We start from the raw sequence: 19182 nt of genomic DNA on the forward strand, positions 1-19182 counted from the left end.
ATTCTCTATTTACAACTTCTAATATACTTCACACAAATGTCCTCACTCTTTTCAATCTTTTGCTAACAGTATATTTTACTTTTACAGGACAAAAAATTTGCCATTTGGTGCAACTGCCCCATCGAGGACACATCTTTCAAATTCGTTCATTCAACACGGTACGTTCATACTTAAAACCTATTTTACTTTAGACATTTTTTTGGGTAGTACTTCCTGTCTGTACTGGGCATTCTTTGCTGGATAGTTATACACAAAGTTTGCCTCATAAACAACATTTAATTTAGTTTGGAGATGAAAGCTGCACTGGTGAGGTCGTAATCAGGAGAGAGGTCAAAGCTAAAGGAAAACTTATAACTAAGACTTTGTTCACAGGTCCCTGCACACACCCTATATCTTCTTCCACATCCTGCAGCAAATGCTTAGATACTGAGACAGCACATGCAACATACATACATCTCCCTCTCTTGCCTTCCCTTTCAATTTTGCATTCTTGCCTTTCCTCTCTCTTGCATTTACTCTGCATCTCCTTCATGATTTTGCCAGCAGTCTTTCTATTTTATTTACTCCTGCTCTATTCTTCCCTCACTTTCTCCTACTTTCCTTCTTTCTTTTCCTCTCCCTCTTTTGCATCCCTTCTCTTCTACACTCTCTCTCCTGTATTCCCATCTTCTCTTTCCTTCTATCATGCACTTTCTTTTACTCACTCACTCTATTCTGCTCTCACTTTTACTCCTCCTTACCTTCTCTCTCATGCTCTTTCTATCTTGCGTCTCGGCTTGCTCTCTCCCTACTTATGCTTGCTCTCTCCCTACTTATCTATTATGCTTATCTTTCATGCCTTCTCTTTACCTATTCCTTATATCTTTATCTCTCTCTCCCTCTTGCTCCCTTTACCTTTTGCCCCTCTCTAATTCTTGCATACCCCTTCCATCTCTCTCCTTTTTTCTCTACTTCCTAGATCTCGCTATCTCTCTTAAATTCATTCTTTAGCTCTCTATTTCCTGCGTCCTTTCTCCTTTCTGCTTGCTCTCTCCCTCCTTTTCTATCATGCTTATCTCTCCTGCCCTCTCTTTTCCTATTCCTTCTATCTTTATCTCTCTCCCTCTTGCTCTCTTACCTTTTGCCCCTCTCTTCTTCTTGCATACCCTTTCCATCTCTCTCCTTTCTTTCTCTCCTCCTTATGTCGCTATCTTGTATTCCTTCTTTATTTCTCTTTATTTTGCCCACTCCATCTTACATTCACACTCTTGTGCTTTTCTTCATCTACCCTCTCTCACCTTCTTTCTTCCATCACAATCTGTTTCCTCCCGTTCTCTTTATCGCTCTCCTATATATCTCTCTCCTTTCTGCTCTCTCCTCCTTCTCCCTCCTGCCCCCTATTCCAACTGCTCTCTCTTTCCTTCTTGCTCCCACTCGATCATGCTTCTCTTTTTATCTCCCTCCTTTCTGCTCTTTTCTCTTTGCCATCAATCTCCCTCTTGCCCCCTCTTCCAACTGCTCCCTTCTTACTTATTTCTTGCTCATGCCCTCCTTCCCACCCTCTCTTTACCTCATGCATTTTCTCTCTCTCCCTTGCTCTCCCTTTTGCCCTCTCTCTTACTTTCACTTTCTATCTCCTTCCCTATCTTGTTCTCCATTTCCATCTTGCACTCCTTCTCTTTCTTGCCCTCTGACTCCATTCTGCACTCTCTTCTCTCTTCTCTCTCCTTTTTGCTCTCTTTCTTCTCTCTCCTGCCCCCTATTCCATCTGCTCTCTCTCCTTCCTTCTTCCTCCCTCTCTATCATGATTCTTTTTTTATCTCCCTTCTGCTATTTTCCCTTTGCCATCACTCTCCCTCTTGCCCCCTCTTCCAACTGCTCCCTTCTTAATTCTTTCTTGCTCATGCACACCCTCCCTTTAACTCCTGCTTTCTCTCTCTTTCTTGCTCTTCCTTTTGCACTCTGTGACTTTCACTCTCTATCTCCTTCCCTATCTTGTTCTGCCTTTCCATCTTGCACTCCTTCTATTTTCTGCCCTCTGCCTCCATTCTGCAGTCTTTTCCCCCTTTCTACGTTCTCTCTCATGATCTCCATTTATCTTGCATCCTCTCTACTTCCTTATCTATCATACTTCTATCTCCTGCACTCTCTTCCTCTTTCTTCCTTATCTTTCTCTATCTTCTTTTCACCTCCTCTCTGCGTACTCCGTTCTTTCTTTTGCACTCTCTCTTCCTTTTTTTTAAATTACTTCTTTATTCTTTCTTCTCTATATATCTCTCCTTTCTGCTCTCTTCCTTCTTCTTCCTGCCCCCTATTCCATCTGCTCTCTCCTTTCTTCTTGCTCCTTTTCTATCTATCATGCTTCTCTGTCCTGCACTCTCCTTTTTCTTTTCTTTTCCTCTTTATAATACTCTCCGTGTTCCTCTTCCTCCCTATCTATCATTCTTCTCTCTATCTCCTTTATGCTTTCTTTTCTCTCTACCATCCCTCTCTCCTGCACCCTCTTCCATCTGCTCTCTCTCCCTCCCTCCTTCTTGCTCATGCCCTACTTCTTACTCTTCCTTTACCTTCTGCCTTCCTCCTCTTTCTTCTTACTCCTGCGTCTTATCTCCTTCCTGCCTTCACTCTCCATCTCTGTCCTCATCTTGTCTTCTCTTTCTATCTTGCACTCTTTGGCTCACTGTCTCAGTCTCCATGGTGCAAGGACCCCCATAGAGAGAGATGTAGATGGAGGGCAGTAAGAAGAGAGCAGTTGGAAGAGGGGGCAAGAGGAAGAGTGATGGCAAAGGGAAAAAAAAGAAGAAAGGAGAGGGAGATAAAGAATAAGGATAGATAAGGCAAGAGAGAGAGAGTATGCAGAGAGTGAGCAAGAGAAAAAACAGATAAAAGAGAGAAAGTTAAAAGGATAAAAGAGGGAGCAAGTGCAAGAGAAGAATAGTACATAGGGAGGAAGAGAAAGGAAAGACAAAAAGAAAAGTAAGGGTAGAATGAAGTCAAAAATTCCTTTTCAAACGTAAAAAAAATTCCGGTCATTCAAAAGAGACAGTCATTTATTTGTTACAAAACACAACATCGCTTACCTGAAAGTAGTTACGCCAAGGAGGAGACCCGACATGGAAACACTAGAGAGAACAGCCCAAAAAAGAAACATATTAGAAGAATATAAACAAAATAGCCGAACACCTGTAAGAGAAATACTAATTACATTACAATTTGAAACGCGTACCTGAAATCCCTTGTGCCACGGAGACAGCGAGCCATGGATCCCAAGACAAAATGCCGACCGGAAATAGTTACTATCTTGCACTCTTTGTTTTCTATCTTCTCGCTCCATTGTACCCTTACTTTTCTTTTTGTCTTCCCTCTCTCTTCCTCCCTATCTACTATTCTTCTCTCTTGCACATTCTCCCTGTTTTATCCCTTTAACTTTCTCTCTTTTCTATCTTTTATCTGTTTTTTCCTCTTGCTCACTCTCTGCATCCACTCTTTCTCTCCTTCCTTATCTATCATTATTCTCTTTATCTCCCTCTCCGCTTTTTTCCCCTTTGCCATCACTCTTCCTCTTGCCCACTCTTCCAACTGCTCTCTTCTTTACTGCCCTCCATCTACATCTCTCTCTATGGGGGTCCTTGCACCATGGACACTGAGACAGCGAGCCAAAGATCTCAAGACAAAATGGCAACCAGAAATACTTGGCCAACCCTGCTGTCAAATACTGCAACAAAAGAAAAATACATTTAGTCAAATTCGGAGCATTCAAAGTGACAGTATTATTAGCTTTACAAAACACAAAATTGCTTACCTGAAAGTCCTTACACCACTGAGATGGGCCTCTTGCTCCTGCACCTTCTTCCATCCATTCCTCCTTCTTGCTCATGCCCTACATCCTACCCTCCCTTTTTCTCTCTCTCTCATGTCCTCTCTACTTCCTGCCTTCACTCTCTATCTACGTCTCCATCTTGTCTTCACTTTCTATCCTGCACTTTTTACTTCCTATCTTCTCACTCCATTCTGCACTTACTTTTCTTCTTGCTTTCCATCTCTCTTGATCTCTCTTATGTGTCTTCTCTCTTCATCAACACTTTCTAGCTACTTTGTGTGCTTTACACACATTTTTCCACTTCACTTCCCAAAGTTAGTGTTAGCATCCCTATAAGGCTATATAGATATATAGATGGTGTTAACTATAGTGTTTATTTAGGAACACTATGCCACAACTATGGAGCACCCTGGACAAACGCAATGACCTATATTTACAACTAATTGTGTGAAAGTTTTATATGTTTGTCTGTTATTTCTTTTACAGGTGCACAAACACTCCGCAATTAGGAGTATTTTTGGAATGAGCAATTGCTCTTCCCCGTTTTTTTATGCACTAAATCATTTTTTTGATATTTTCACTTTCACGCCCCCAGGTCAGGGTGGACGATTAGAGAGTCCATACCGCCGGGGTATAATTCTGTCATTATAAATGCCTAAGTAAATGTAAACAACTGTAAAGGATGAAACATGTTGACTGACTAATTAGTATTTTAAATTAACAAATCCATTACCTTGGGCATTAAATTCAAACACATAACTCTTTCATTTGTGTACTAAGCATCAAGAATTATAGAATTGTACTTACACATTAGGCACTTTTAATTATAAAACTCACAACATGCCTTTTTCACACAACCAGCTCCGCAGTCTTCTGGCGTCGTAGCACACCAAAGAGGCATTCGGCCTCTTTGGTGGGGCCCAATGATGAAGCATGACACTGACTAGGTCGGTGTGTGAGGGCTTTCTTTTCCACCTAAAGTGAGTGTGCAATTCCCCAGTTGCATCACTCAGTCTCTGTGGCAAATCGAGATTTATTTAACGTCTCTTCTCTTGTTTATTTAGATTTAACAGGGGACTAAGTGTTCCTTAATCTCCCTACCTCTCCTATTGTTCTTTTGTACTTGCTTAAAATTACAAACAATGCTTCTAATACACTCTTTACAACTTCTAATAAAATTCACATCGTGTAATTTACATTTCTATCTTTTTTTTACCTTCCTTTCTACACCTCTATATCCTCTCTCTTCCTTATCATACTTCTCTCTTTTCCTTATCTTTCTCTTAATCTTTCCACTACTCTCAATATTGCCTATCCACCCCTCTTTATTTACATCTCTTCTTCCTGCCCTCCATCTCTCTCTATCTTGCTCACTTTATCCTCCTTACTACTATACTTTACTAGTTACTCTATACTACATACACTTCTAATACTCGATTTACGACTACTAATATGCTTCATCACTCAGTCCACACACACACTACACATACAACTTCTACACATAGTCTTAAAGTATGTACTACATATACACTTTGTACACACAATTTCTACACATATGCCTTTATACATATACGTTCGCCACTCATTACACATGCACTCTTTACACATGCACTCTTTACACATGCACTCTAGTCACAATGTTTCAAAAACATACAATACAATACACTATATAGTATTAAATATAACTTACTGTATACACTATTTAATACTAGTAATTAATTAAAATTAAAAAACTTTTTGCTAAAAATTTTTAAATACTAACAATGATTAGGAGTATCGAGCCACTTTTATTATATTAATATGTAAACTCAATATTAATGCTTGTTTTCATTCTTCCTTAGATTGCCAATTGATTGAATAAGATCAGACGTTCATAATTGTTTGACACAACATCAGTGAAAACATCATCACGGTAAAAGTATCTATTTTACTTCTGTATTCACTTGTAAGTATAGAAATAGCAAGGAAAAAAATAAGACACATATATCAACACACACACACATATATATATATATATATATATATATATATATATATTGTATATACTTATAATTAGGAAATATCATATAGAAGATTTACATAGGTAACATTAATCTTAAGAAAAAAAAATTAGTTAAGAAAAAAGTAAAACTAATTGCTTTGTTTTGCTACCAGCTCCAACTATAAAACAAGTCAAAAACAACAATAGAGTGGATTTAGATAAAAAAAACTAGACCTAATCATATATATAATTATTTATTAAACAAAAATTATATATATATTTATATACTTACCATTGAAAATTATTTCTTTTATAAAGACAATTGCTAATTGTTTGGAAATATATACAATTAGAAGTATCTTTTTTAAATAAGTTATCAACCTGTAACTTGAAATATATTTAAAAACAGTAAAATAACTATATATATATATACATATAAATATATACAAATATATATATATATATATATATACGCTAATAGTATAAATTATAGCTAGTACATCACTAAAATTGTAAAAAAGATACATCTAAAGTTGCTACCTAAAATACAAAGCAAAAAAATAGTGTTAAATTAATTGCCTTGGATTATAGTTAACTACAAAACAAATATAAATTAGCTATAGATATATATATATATATATATATATATATATATATATATATATTATATAAGAGAGAGAGAACGAAAAAAGACTCAGGTATAACAAAAAAATCTAGCAATACTGTAGCGATATCAAATTATTTAATAAATTAGCTTAGCTAAGATGCAAATACTAGCAGCAGATTATCATCAAGGTCATGACAAATTTACATGCAATTCTAGAGGTTATCAATGCTTGCCAAATAGTACTTTTGCAATTATACACAACTATTACAAAGATGCACATACATGGACTAAAGAAGACTTGCATTACATTATGGAATTAGGTGATGCTTTATATATAGATATGCATTTACTTAATAGCGAACAATTTAGGCATCCAGATGAGTTACCAAATTTTATTGAACACAATACTACTATCTATTCTCTTAAACTTAAAGAACCTTATTATGGAGACATATTACAACAATGTGACCCTTCGTTTCCAAATCTCAACCAAATATTAAAACCTGCACTTGATTACAACTCCGGTGTTATACTTTGCATGGAAATTTATGTTATTTCCATTTTTAAGAAAAATGATTCGTACTTTGTATTTGACTCACATAGTCGTGATAACACTGGAATGCCTCACCCAAATGGAACATGTATTACTATTCAGTTCAGATTTGAAAAACTTCTAGAGTACATCACAAATCTGGCACACTATCTTAAGAAACCAAACATGAATTGTGTACCGTATGAATTAACTCCAATACAAATAAGTACGATTGAAAAACAATCACTTCTAAAAGCAATGGTGCGTCATGAAAAAAATAAGAATGCAGTAGCACCGAAAAATATTTATGTGTATTCTACTAAAGCTAGTGAAAATTTTTTCACACAAGCATTTGAAATGCGTATAGAAAATGCCAAAAAATTCATTCAGAGATGTCAATCTAAAAAAAACACTTTTTTGAATAAGGAACAGCCATTAGCATCTTTAGATAATACTCCTAGTACTAGTACATATTCCTGTGCAATTCTCACTACAACAGGGCCTAATAATCTATCTAAAAACAACAGCAAGCAGATCAGCACAACACAATATACTAATACACCAGTAGAGACTACTCCTACTGACACATATGCAAGTATACTTAAGAAAACACTAAAGGGCAACACAGAAAGACAACATATTAATAGCACACACATAAATGTACAACAGACAATACCAGCAAGTAATTTAAATACCAACACATATTCTACTAATGTAATTAATAGCACACACATAAATGTACAACAAACAATATACACAAGTAATTTACATACAAACACATATTCAAGTGATTACTATAATACATATAAACTTATTACTGGAAGTAATGACACTTTACTTCATGATAATATACACAATAGCACATTGCACAACAAGGAAAGTAGCACAAATAATACCAATATAGATTCGAATATTTTAACACAAACACCACAAGAAATTCCCTTTTTACATAACACACATCCACAGGAAAAAAATACACATAGTGATAAAAGTATTCACTATACACATTGTCTTCAAAATAGTATATTTGCTATTCTAAAGAACTACTGTAAACCAGCATATATTTGGGATAGTGTAGACTTGCACTGTATTATGAATCTTGGAGATGCTTTGTACACTGAAATGCACTCTGTTGATGAACAAGATTGTATGCAACCTCTAAAGTTACCAAATTACATAGTTAGCAATGACATAATCTATTCTACAAAGCTCAAAAAATGCTTTAGCGAAGAACTAACAAAATCAGCACAAACTTTACATAGTAAATTTATATCTGCATTAACTTCTACAATTAATTCACAAACTGGTGTATTGATCTCTATAGGTAGATATATAATTTCAGTCTTCAAAACTATACATACATACTCTCTATTTGATTCACATAGCCAAAATGAAAATGCAATACAACATCCTAATGGAACATGTATTGCTATCCAAATTGACTCTATTAATCTTATTATAGAATACATCCTAAAGTTAGGCAATAGAGAACAAATTACTAATTCTGAGAGTATTACTTTAGATTTAACTACAGTGAACATAACAACAATTAGCAAAAAAGGATTACAGCAAACACAACGGAATCATAAACAAGGAAATGTAAAGTCTAGAAAAAGCATATATGTTCATACGACACATATATCTATAAATGCATTAGGGGAAATTCCTTCAAATAACTTACAAGTAGAAAATACAATAATAAACACACAAAACAGCAATAGTCAAGACAATAGACTGCATGTAACAGAAGACAGTTATTTAGCTTCACACATAGCTCTTAACAATACTGAGATAATAAACACATTAACAGCTGATGTTGATTCACTAATTCAAACAACCAATATAGAAATTCTAGAAATAAACAGTAATAGAAAAAGAAAACGGACACAAAACAAAGAGAATGAACCTAATCATAGAGATATAGCAGGTCAAACAACAAATGATATAATTAGGATATTTCAGGAAGAAATACGATATGGACCTGAGTACACTTGCACTATTTGCAATCAACTATGGCATAAGCAAAGTCTTCAAAAAACAAACAGTATTAGTAAGAGAGCTAAATTCATAGAATGTAACATTAGCAAATACAGAACAGATGAGATATGCAGAACATGTTACACATATATATCTAAAGACAAAATACCTCCATGTTCAGTATATAATGGGATGACATTTCCTGATATCCCAGCAGTCTTACACTTGCATAACTTAGAAGAAAGATTAGTATCACCAAGAATACCTTTTTTACAAATTAGAACATTACCACGTGGATTCCAAAAATCTCTATCAGGTGCAGTAGTAAATGTACCTGCAGACGTTATGACAACAGTAACTGTTTTACCAAGGCAAATTAATGATAACATGACAATTCCAATAAAATTAAAAAGAAAATTAAGTTATAAATCTTATACCCATTATGAAAATGTTAGACCAAACAAAGTTAAACGTGCAGCTTTATATTTAGCCACTACTAGCACTTTGTTTCAAGAATATGGAATCACTATTAATAAAGATTGGGATTATACAACACAAGATATACATTCTTGTGATGAGACTTCAGATACAAGTTATATGTCAGATTCCTCAGACAACATTCCAGCAGGAAATTTAGATACTATGTTAGATAATGAAACTATTACTACAGAAACAAATAATATTTTAAGTTTAGCACCTGCAGAATATAACACACCAAGAGGCTTGTATGAAGACAAAGATTCTGAATATTTGGCATTCCCAACTATATTTTGCGGAAAACGAAGGCCAACTAATAAAGAAAGGCATGTCCCAATACATTACAGCACAATCTGTCAATCAGAAGTAAGAAGTAATGATCTAAGAGTAGCAAAGTGTGTTACTAATCTTTTCTTTAAATTAAAAACATTGCACATTAAACAATTACAGAGCAAAATATTTATATCTCTTAGGAAATACTTTAATAATGGAAACATTATAACTGCCAAAGACATAAAAAATAAATTAGATACAATTTTACAGTATAATGAAGGATACAAAATACTTAAAACTATCCGTAGTTCACCACCATATTGGGAGCAATGCAAAAAAGACCTCTTTGCTATGATTAGACAATTAGGATTACCAACATTTTTTTTAACTTTATCTGCTGCAGAAACGAAATGGTATCACTTAATTAACATATTATTACGTACAGAAAAGAGACCAGAATGCACAAAAGAAGAATTTAAAAATATGTCATGGGAAACAAAATGCCAATTAATACAGCAAAATCCCATTACATGTGCAAGACATTTTGACTTCCAAGTTAGGAAATTATTTAATTCTATTTTATTGCATGAAAGTAATCCGATTGGCAAAATTATTGATTACTTTTATAGAGTGGAATTCCAACAACGGGGATCACCACATATACATGCTATAATATGGATAGAAAATGCTCCACTATATGAAACTTCTGATAGAAATGAAGTCACTACTTTCATAAATAAGTATGTTACATGTGCAAAAACACAAGAACCAGATATAGAGTCTTTACTACCTCTACAAAGACACGACCATACCAAAAACTGCCGTATCAAACATAAAAGAACATGCAAATATCATTATCCCAGATATCCAATGCCTGAAACTTTTATACTAGAACCAATAGAGCTAGACAAAACAAATAACGAGCTCTTACAGCAAATTGAACTAATACATCTAACTATAAACAGCCAAGAATTTTCAAATTATACTTTTGAACAGTTTTTACATTCAATGAACATAGATCTAAAACAATATACTTTATGTATACAATCTATTATAGAAAAAAATACTATTTTCTTGAAAAGGACACCAGCTGAATGCTTTATAAATAACTACAATCCAACTATTTTGAAAGCATGGCAAGCAAACATAGATATACAATACATCTTAGATGCATATGCATGTGCTGTGTATATTGTTTCATACATTAGTAAATCACAGCGAGGAATGAGCAAATTAATTGCCCAAGCTGCTAAAGAAGTACATGCCAATCCAAGTATTAAAGAACAACTTAAGCATATAGGTAACAAATTCTTAAACTGTACAGAAAGAAGTGCCCAAGAAGCAGCATATCTAATACTACAAATTCCTTTACGGAAAAGTTCAAGATCTTTTGTATTTATCAATACAAGTCCTAATGAAAAGCGTACATACTTATTAAAAGACATCGAAACTATCAATTCTTTACCAGATGAGTCTTGTAAAATACAATATGATAATATTATAGTGAGGTATAGCAAACGCCCTGTAAAATTAGAAACATGTACATTAGCTGACTATGCATCTATGTATAATGAAAAGAAAAAATGTAAAGGAAAAGAAGAAACAGGCCATGACAATTTCCTTATTGAAAATAACTTTCATAGCTCAGATGACGAAGAACTTGAGATAAATTTAGTAGACGAAACAAACTACATAAAAAGAAAAAAAGCAAGAGTAATTCGCTATTGCAGATTTAACATCAAAAATGACTCCGAAAATTACTATAGAGAATTGCTCATGCTTTTTTACCCATGGCGAAATGAACATAATATAATTAATAACAAGGAAACTTATTACGAACGCTATCTAGAACTTAAAAATGCAGTTGATTCGAACCATAATAAATATAATAAACATAATAAACAACTAACAACTAATAGCAATGAAACTAGTATATTAGATACATTGCTACCACCAATAGATACAGAAGAAGATAACACCATATTCCATGAAGTGCAAAATAATGAAAACCCATTGTATGACCTATCATTTGATTTAGGGATTAGAAGTACAAGTAGAGAAGAAGCACTAAGCAATAACATAATGCCAAAAGAACAATATGATAGTATAATGCAAAATCTAACAGCAGAACAGCTTAACTTTATATATCATCATTTGCATTGGGTTAAAACAAAAGAAACACCATGCTACACATTTTGTACAGGTGGTGCAGGAGTAGGCAAAAGTTTCCTTATAACAGCACTTTACCAAACATTAGTACGTTATTACAATACAAAAGCAGGAGAAAACCCAGATAACATATATGTATTGCTTACAGCTCCAACTGGCAAAGCAGCACATAACATTCAAGGCAAAACACTACATAGTACTTTTAAAATACCTATTTCACAAACACTAACTCATAGACAGCTAACTCATGAGAATAGAAGCACACTACAAGGTCAGCTAATGCATCTTAAATTGCTAATAATTGATGAAATATCAATGGTAGGGGCTAATGTATTCAACTTTATACATAATAGATTGCAAGAGATAAAAATGTCTGATCTCCCTTTTGGCGGAATATCTATTTTAGCAATTGGAGACTTTTACCAATTGAAGCCAGTTTTTGACCCACACATATATATATGACAACCCAAAACATTCATATAGGCCAGTAAGTACTAATTTATGGCAGACACATTTCAAGTTATTTGAGTTGACTAAAATAATGAGACAACAAAATGACTTGCCATTTGCTCAACTACTAAACAGATTAAGAGAAGGGAAACAAACAAATGAAGATATTATACAGATAAAAACACGAGAAATAGAGCCACCTGAAAACATTAGCAAAACGATCCCTTACATTATGGGAACTAACAATGAAGTCAATAGCATAAATAATGCAGTTTTATTAGAACATATAACCCATTACCCAGTTTACACAGCTACAGCAATAGATACAGTTGCAGCAGACTTAAGTGAAGCAGTAAAAAAAAAAATACTCCAACAGTTGCCCACAGATCCTACTAAAACAATGAGCCTGCCATCAATATTACATATTGCATTGCAATTAAGATATGATTTAACTAACAATATAAATGTCAATGATGGTTTAACAAATGGTGCAACAGGTATAGTAGAATTTGTAGAAACTATCAATAACAGCCCAAATGTAATTTGGATTAATTTTGATAAAGAAACAGTAGGCAAATTAACAAGACAAGAAAACAAACACATATATCACAGTAATATTTTGCCTCATTGGACACCCATTCATGCTATTACACGGCATTTCCAATATACACAGAAATTTATAACTATTATACGCAAACAATTCCCATTGCGACAATCATCTGCAAGAACTATACATAGAACACAAGGAGAAACAATTGAGCCCATTTACATTCACTTTAACAACAGTAAAGTACATCATCTACATTATGTAGCTTTAAGCAGAGCAAAATCTTTAGACAACATATACATTAGAAACTTTCAGCAAGACAAAATAGCTGTACATCCAAAAGTACATGAAGAAATGACACGTTTAAGAACACACATGCAATTACAAATATCAGTACCACAATTAGATAGCTATAGACAACAGTGTAATATAATTGTCCATAACATACGGTCCTTGCAAAGAAATTACACTGCTATTAAATCAGACAAAAATATCATGAACAGTGATATTATATGCCTCACTGAAATAAACATAACTAGAAAAGCAGGTAAGAATACGTTCTTAATAGAACAATATCACCTAGTATTATTTGATAAATTTCACAACCAGCACACAAAGCATGGTATTGCCATTTACTACAAAAAAAACATGCTTTTATCGCCAATATATCAAACACAACACGAAATTGACTTTTTATTTTTCACTCAGCATCTTAATGATTCTGAATACTTATTTATTATACTGTACAAACCACCACATGTACTTTTGCAGACATTATTGCAAGTTTTAAGTAGCATAATTAACTTGTATCCAAATTCGAAATATGTCATCATGGGAGACTTCAATATAGATTTAACACAAATGTCACCAAACAGAACTTTGCTATTAGAATATATGCTGCAGCAATTTCAATGCCAGCAAAAAATACAACAATACACAACAGACTACAATTCTACACTAGATCACATCTATACTAATGACAACATCATGCACTACGGTACATTAGAATCATATTATAGTGATCACAAAGCATTATGGGTGGCAGTTTAAAATGCAACCACTTCATTAACATGCTATTTTATTACAGGTAATAGCAAAAGGGGAAAACTTTATGCTCAGAATGTGTACTAACATTTTCTCTCGTTTCAGATGATTTCCATACAAGACCTCAAAAAAATGAAACATGAAGACAACAAACCGTACCAAAAAACAATCCGAGCCAACGTAATAAAATGTTCGACAGAAACAAACTATACAAATGCTAAACAAGAGAACAAAGTCATGTATCATCTAGCTCTAGCTGATGAAAGTAGTTGCATTAAAGCAACGTGCTACAATGAGCCATTTTACCAGCAAACTAAAGAAGGACAAGCTATTATGATTCGCAATTTCTTAGCCAAAAACAATGTGATTATCATCACGAAACAAACGAAACTATCACGCATGATGCCCTTATCTATACCTCAAGAAATAATACAGGAGGCAGAATATATCCTACAACCCCCTGCTCCACCAATATCACCTATAAAAACAGTTAAAGCAGCTTCACTACGCTCATTAATGAGCATTTCTGGGACTATTGCTGAGGTAAGCTTATAAAAAGAAAGAAAATTATCACACACACCCTTTTACACACACACTATATACCAAAAACTCTTGCACACAATACCTACCGCTCTGACAGACTCTCACTCTTTGACAGACTCTCTCTCTTTGACAGACTCTCTCTCTTTGACAGACTCTCTCTCTTTGACAGACTCTCTCTTTGACAGACTCTCTCTTTAACAGACTCTCTCTCTTTGACAGACTCTCTCTCTTTGACAGACTCTCTCTCTTTGACAGACTCTCTCTCTTTGACAGACTCTCTCTCTCTATAACAGACTCTCTCTCTCTATGACAGACTCTCTCTCTCTATGACAGACTCTCTCTCTTTGACAGACTCTCTCTCTCTTTGACAGACTCTCTCTTTGACAGACTCTCTCTTTGACAGACTCTCTCTCTTTGACAAACTCTCTCTCTTTGACAGACTCTCTCTCTTTGACAGACTCTCTCTCTTTGGCAGACTCTCTCTCTTTGACAGACTCTCTCTTTGACAGACTCTCTCTCTTTGACAGACTCTCTCTCTTTAACAGACTCTCTCTCTTTGACAGACTCTCTCTCTTTGACAGACTCTCTCTCTTTGACAGACTCTCTCTCTCTTTGACACTCTCTCTCTCTTGACACTCTCTCTCTCTTTGACAGACTCTCTCTTTGACACTCTCTCTCTCTTTGACAGACTCTCTCTCTCTTTGACAGACTCTCTCTCTTTGACAGACTCTCTCTCTTTGACAGACTCTCTCTCTTTGACAGACTCTCTCTCTTTGACTCTCTCTCTTTAACAGACTCTCTCTCTTTGACAGACTCTCTCTCTTTGACAGACTCTCTCTCTTTGACAGACTCTCTCTCTCTTTGACAGACTCTCTTTCACAGACTCTCATAAAAAACACTTTCGTACACACTCTTGAGCACACTGTTTCGCACACTCACACACTTTCACACACACTCTTTAACACACACATTCTGCTACAACACGCTCACACCCACTCTTTAACACCCACACTCTTACACACCAACACTGTAACATAATAAACAAATTTCTATTACCAATTTTTTGTCTTACAGGAAGAAGAAACAAAAACAATTATTATTGCTGGCCAAGATACAAAACTTAAATCAATAACTGTGAAAGATACAACGGACTCAGTAAAAATAACTCTTTGGAGAGATGCCACAGACTTCCCCATAGAAATTGGATCCTACATAAAGATGACGCACCTGACAGTGCATGAATTTAACAGCAATAAAATGTTAAACACAACAAGAAATACACAATTTCAAGTAAGTACAAATTATTAAAATATTAATAACTTGCTCTACTACTCAATCTATACTATTTACTTTTTAAAACACCATCAAACTCTATATTCACTAATTACAATTCACTCAAACTCTCTCTTCTAATACTCTCTATCTAAATCGATTAAGCTATACTACGTATTCTACTAATCACTACTATAAAACTCACTAATACTCTCCACTAATAAATCTACTACTCAATCTTAACTACTCTCTCTTTATTACTCACACCATAAAAAAACACTATTACAGAAAAATAACATTCACTATTTCAAAATAACTTACTAATAATGCCCAACTATCACTTACAAATATGACTTTAATACTAACACTTAAGTACACAATTTTTTGTCGTTTTCAAATTTTCTTTATACTACTACGCCAATAACTTCAATACTCCCAAAAATAATTAACAATGCACTCAAAAAATCATACACACTCTACTAATAACTCAAAGTCAACTCACACTGCACTATTAACTATAATCACTATTTACAATACTATTCTAAAACACAAAACTAGTACCTACTACTCACTATTTATTAATACGTATTTTTACTAAAGTAGCTATAACATTACAAAACAGTCTCTAATCCTCTATTATACACACTATATTATACCTTTTCACTATCTTTACTCACATCTATCCTTTCTTAAACTATCTTCACTACTTATTAACAATAATTAAGCCTGCATATAACAAGAAATTTTTCCGTAGGTCAACACAAGAAAAGAAATAAAAGAACTTCAAAAAAATGAAATTAACTAACTTCTTTTTCCTTCACAGAAAATACAACCACCAGAAGAAGAAATAAATATGACTATATATGGGCTAGAAACTGCGAATCAGGAACACTGTACACTAAATGTACATATTGATAACGCCGAAAATTTACAATCTGTAGAAATAAATAACAATATTCTACTGGACTTCTTCAATATACCACCCGACATTGACGACATTCAAGAAGCTCTAATGCCTAACTTGCCAAAAAATGTTAATGTAATTTTTCAAAACGGATACATACTAAAAATACATGAGTTGTAAAAAAGGACACAATACTTTACTGTAAATAGAAGTACAAAAAGAAGATATTCAAATTATGTTTCTGTAAAAAGGCTAAAAATACAGTATTTTAATTAAAGTTTAATTTGCTTTCATACAATAATACTAAATATATTTACTTAAATAAAATTTTTAAAGCTTTTTATCTTGTCTTTGCATTATTATTTACAGAGTACATAAGATATGTTAATGGACAATTTTACTTTAAAAAGACTACAACAAATGCAATAATTCTATGTTCTATAGCAAATTGAGCAAAATGCAAAAATGTTACTGTGCACACTTTTTTTTTTTTTACAGAAGCTACACCACATGCACTCATTCTATGTTCTGTAGCAAATTCATCTGTCTTATACCTTGTGAAAAAATGGTAACATAAAAACATATCCAACGTTCATTGGAAATGCTACTCCCATGATAATGCTCATACGCCCACACTTTCATCCGTCCACCCATCATTCATCCCACCACCTTTTCATACATCATTCATACATGCAACATTTTCTCCATCCATACATCCATCTAACATTTCATTCTCCCAAATATACATCCATCCACACACCCTTTCATCAACTATCATTCATCCACTTACCTTTTCACACATCCATCCATGCAACTTTTTATTTAGCCTTTCATCCTCCCATCCATACATCCTTCATCCATCCACGCTATCATCTATACATCAATACGCCCACCCTTTCATCCATCCACACATCATTCATCGCATCCACCCATCATTCACCACAGCACCTTTTCACACATACATACATCATTCATCCATGCAATTTTTATCCATCCATACATCCAGCCATGTTTTCTTCCATCCGTCCACCCTTTTATCCTTTCATGCATCCTTTCATCCACACTTTTATTCATCCATCCACACTTGCATCTTTCCATCCATACATCCATCCTTTTCTCATCCACCCTTCAATCCATACACCCACCTACATTTGCACACATCCATCCATCCATCATTCATGCAACATTTTTATTAATACATCCATCTACCATTTATTCTACTAACAATACATCCATCCACACTTTCAGCTTTCCATCCATACATCCATCTTTACACATACACACTTCTATCCATCCACTCATCATTTGTCCAACAACCTTTTCAACGATCCATCAATCATTCGTCCATGCAACATTTTCGACATCCATCTTAAAAATTAATTCCCCAATCTATACACACATCAACGCATCCATCCAGCCACACAAAACTTATCCACCTACATTTTCACTCATACATCATACATCCATGCAACATTTTAACTATCCATCCTTTCATTTTTCCATCCATCCATCCTACATGCTTCATCCATCCAACGTTTCATCTATACATCAATACACACACACTTTCATCCATCCACCCATCATTCATCACACCACCTTTTCACACCTCCATACATCATTCATCCATTCAACATTTTATACATCCATACATCCACCTTTTATTACATCCGTCCTTCTTCCGTCCACCCTTTCATCCTTCCACGCATCCTTTCATCCATTCACACTTTCAACAATACATCCTGCATCCAACCACCCTTTCATCCTTCCATCCATACATCCATCCTTTACACATCCACACACCTTTTCACACATCCATCATTCATCCATGCAACATTTTATACATCAATCTTCAAATTATTCGAAAGTTATGGGATTTTTCAAACTAGTAAAGTCACTATGCAATATAGTTCCTATGCATAGTTCTGTGGTATCCTCAAGTGCCTTATTGATGTTTTACAACAAAACGTGCAATCGCTTTCTAAGACCTTGACTTCATTGTATATGTTGTTTAAAGAAGTTTCTAAGCAGCTGCCTGCATCCATCTAACAGTGCCTTGTCCAAAATATATTTTCATAAGTTGAAAAAAAGGACACAATACTTTACTGTAAATGGAAGTAAAAACAGAAAATATTCAAATTAGGTTTCATAAAAAATGAAAAAAACAGTATTTTCATTAAATTTTAATTTGCTTTCATACAATAATAGTAAATATATTTACTTAAATAACATTTTGAAACATTATTATCTTGTCTGTGCATTATTATTTACAAACTTCATAAAATATGTTACTGTGCAAATTTAGTTGAAAGAAACTACAACAAATGCACTCATTCTATGTTCTATAGCAAATTGAGGAAAATGCCCAAAATGTTACTGTGCACAATATTCTTTTTTTTAAAGAAGCTAGAACATGCAATCATTCTATGTTCTGTAGCAAATTCATCTGTCTTATACCTTGTGAAAGAATGGGAAAATAAAAACATATCCCACATTCATTAGAACTGCTACTCCCGTGATAATGCTCATACGCCCACACTTTCATCCATCCACCCATCATTCATCCCACCACCTTTTCATACATCATTCATCCATGCAATATTTTATCCA

General features: G+C 34.2%; 1 protein-coding gene across 1 annotated transcript; it reads left to right on the plus strand.

The window, feature by feature from the left end:
- Window positions 1–86: 86 nt before the first annotated feature.
- Window positions 87–16814, plus strand: LOC147730721 (uncharacterized). Its single transcript, XM_086958616.1, has 5 exons — window positions 87–158; window positions 5641–5711; window positions 13962–14399; window positions 15474–15689; window positions 16495–16814. Exons 3-5 carry the CDS (start codon window positions 13962–13964, stop codon window positions 16753–16755), a joined length of 915 nt encoding a protein of 304 aa, XP_086814742.1. The 5' UTR covers window positions 87–158; window positions 5641–5711; the 3' UTR covers window positions 16756–16814.
- The last annotated feature ends 2368 nt before the right edge of the window (window positions 16815–19182 follow it).

Source organism: Lissotriton vulgaris, chromosome 2_1 (assembly GCF_964263255.1).
Source record: "Lissotriton vulgaris chromosome 2_1, aLisVul1.2, whole genome shotgun sequence".
NCBI lineage: Eukaryota > Metazoa > Chordata > Amphibia > Caudata > Salamandridae > Lissotriton > Lissotriton vulgaris.

Excerpts from the sequence above, each read along its gene's own strand:
- LOC147730721 (XM_086958616.1), top strand. The coding sequence starts at position 13,962 with ATGATTTCCATACAAGACCTCAAAAAAATGAAACATGAAGACAACAAA. Across the intron at positions 14,400-15,473 it reads TTTCTGGGACTATTGCTGAG|GAAGAAGAAACAAAAACAAT; the intron begins GTAAGCTTATAA and ends TTTGTCTTACAG. Across the intron at positions 15,690-16,494 it reads CAAGAAATACACAATTTCAA|AAAATACAACCACCAGAAGA; the intron begins GTAAGTACAAAT and ends TTTCCTTCACAG.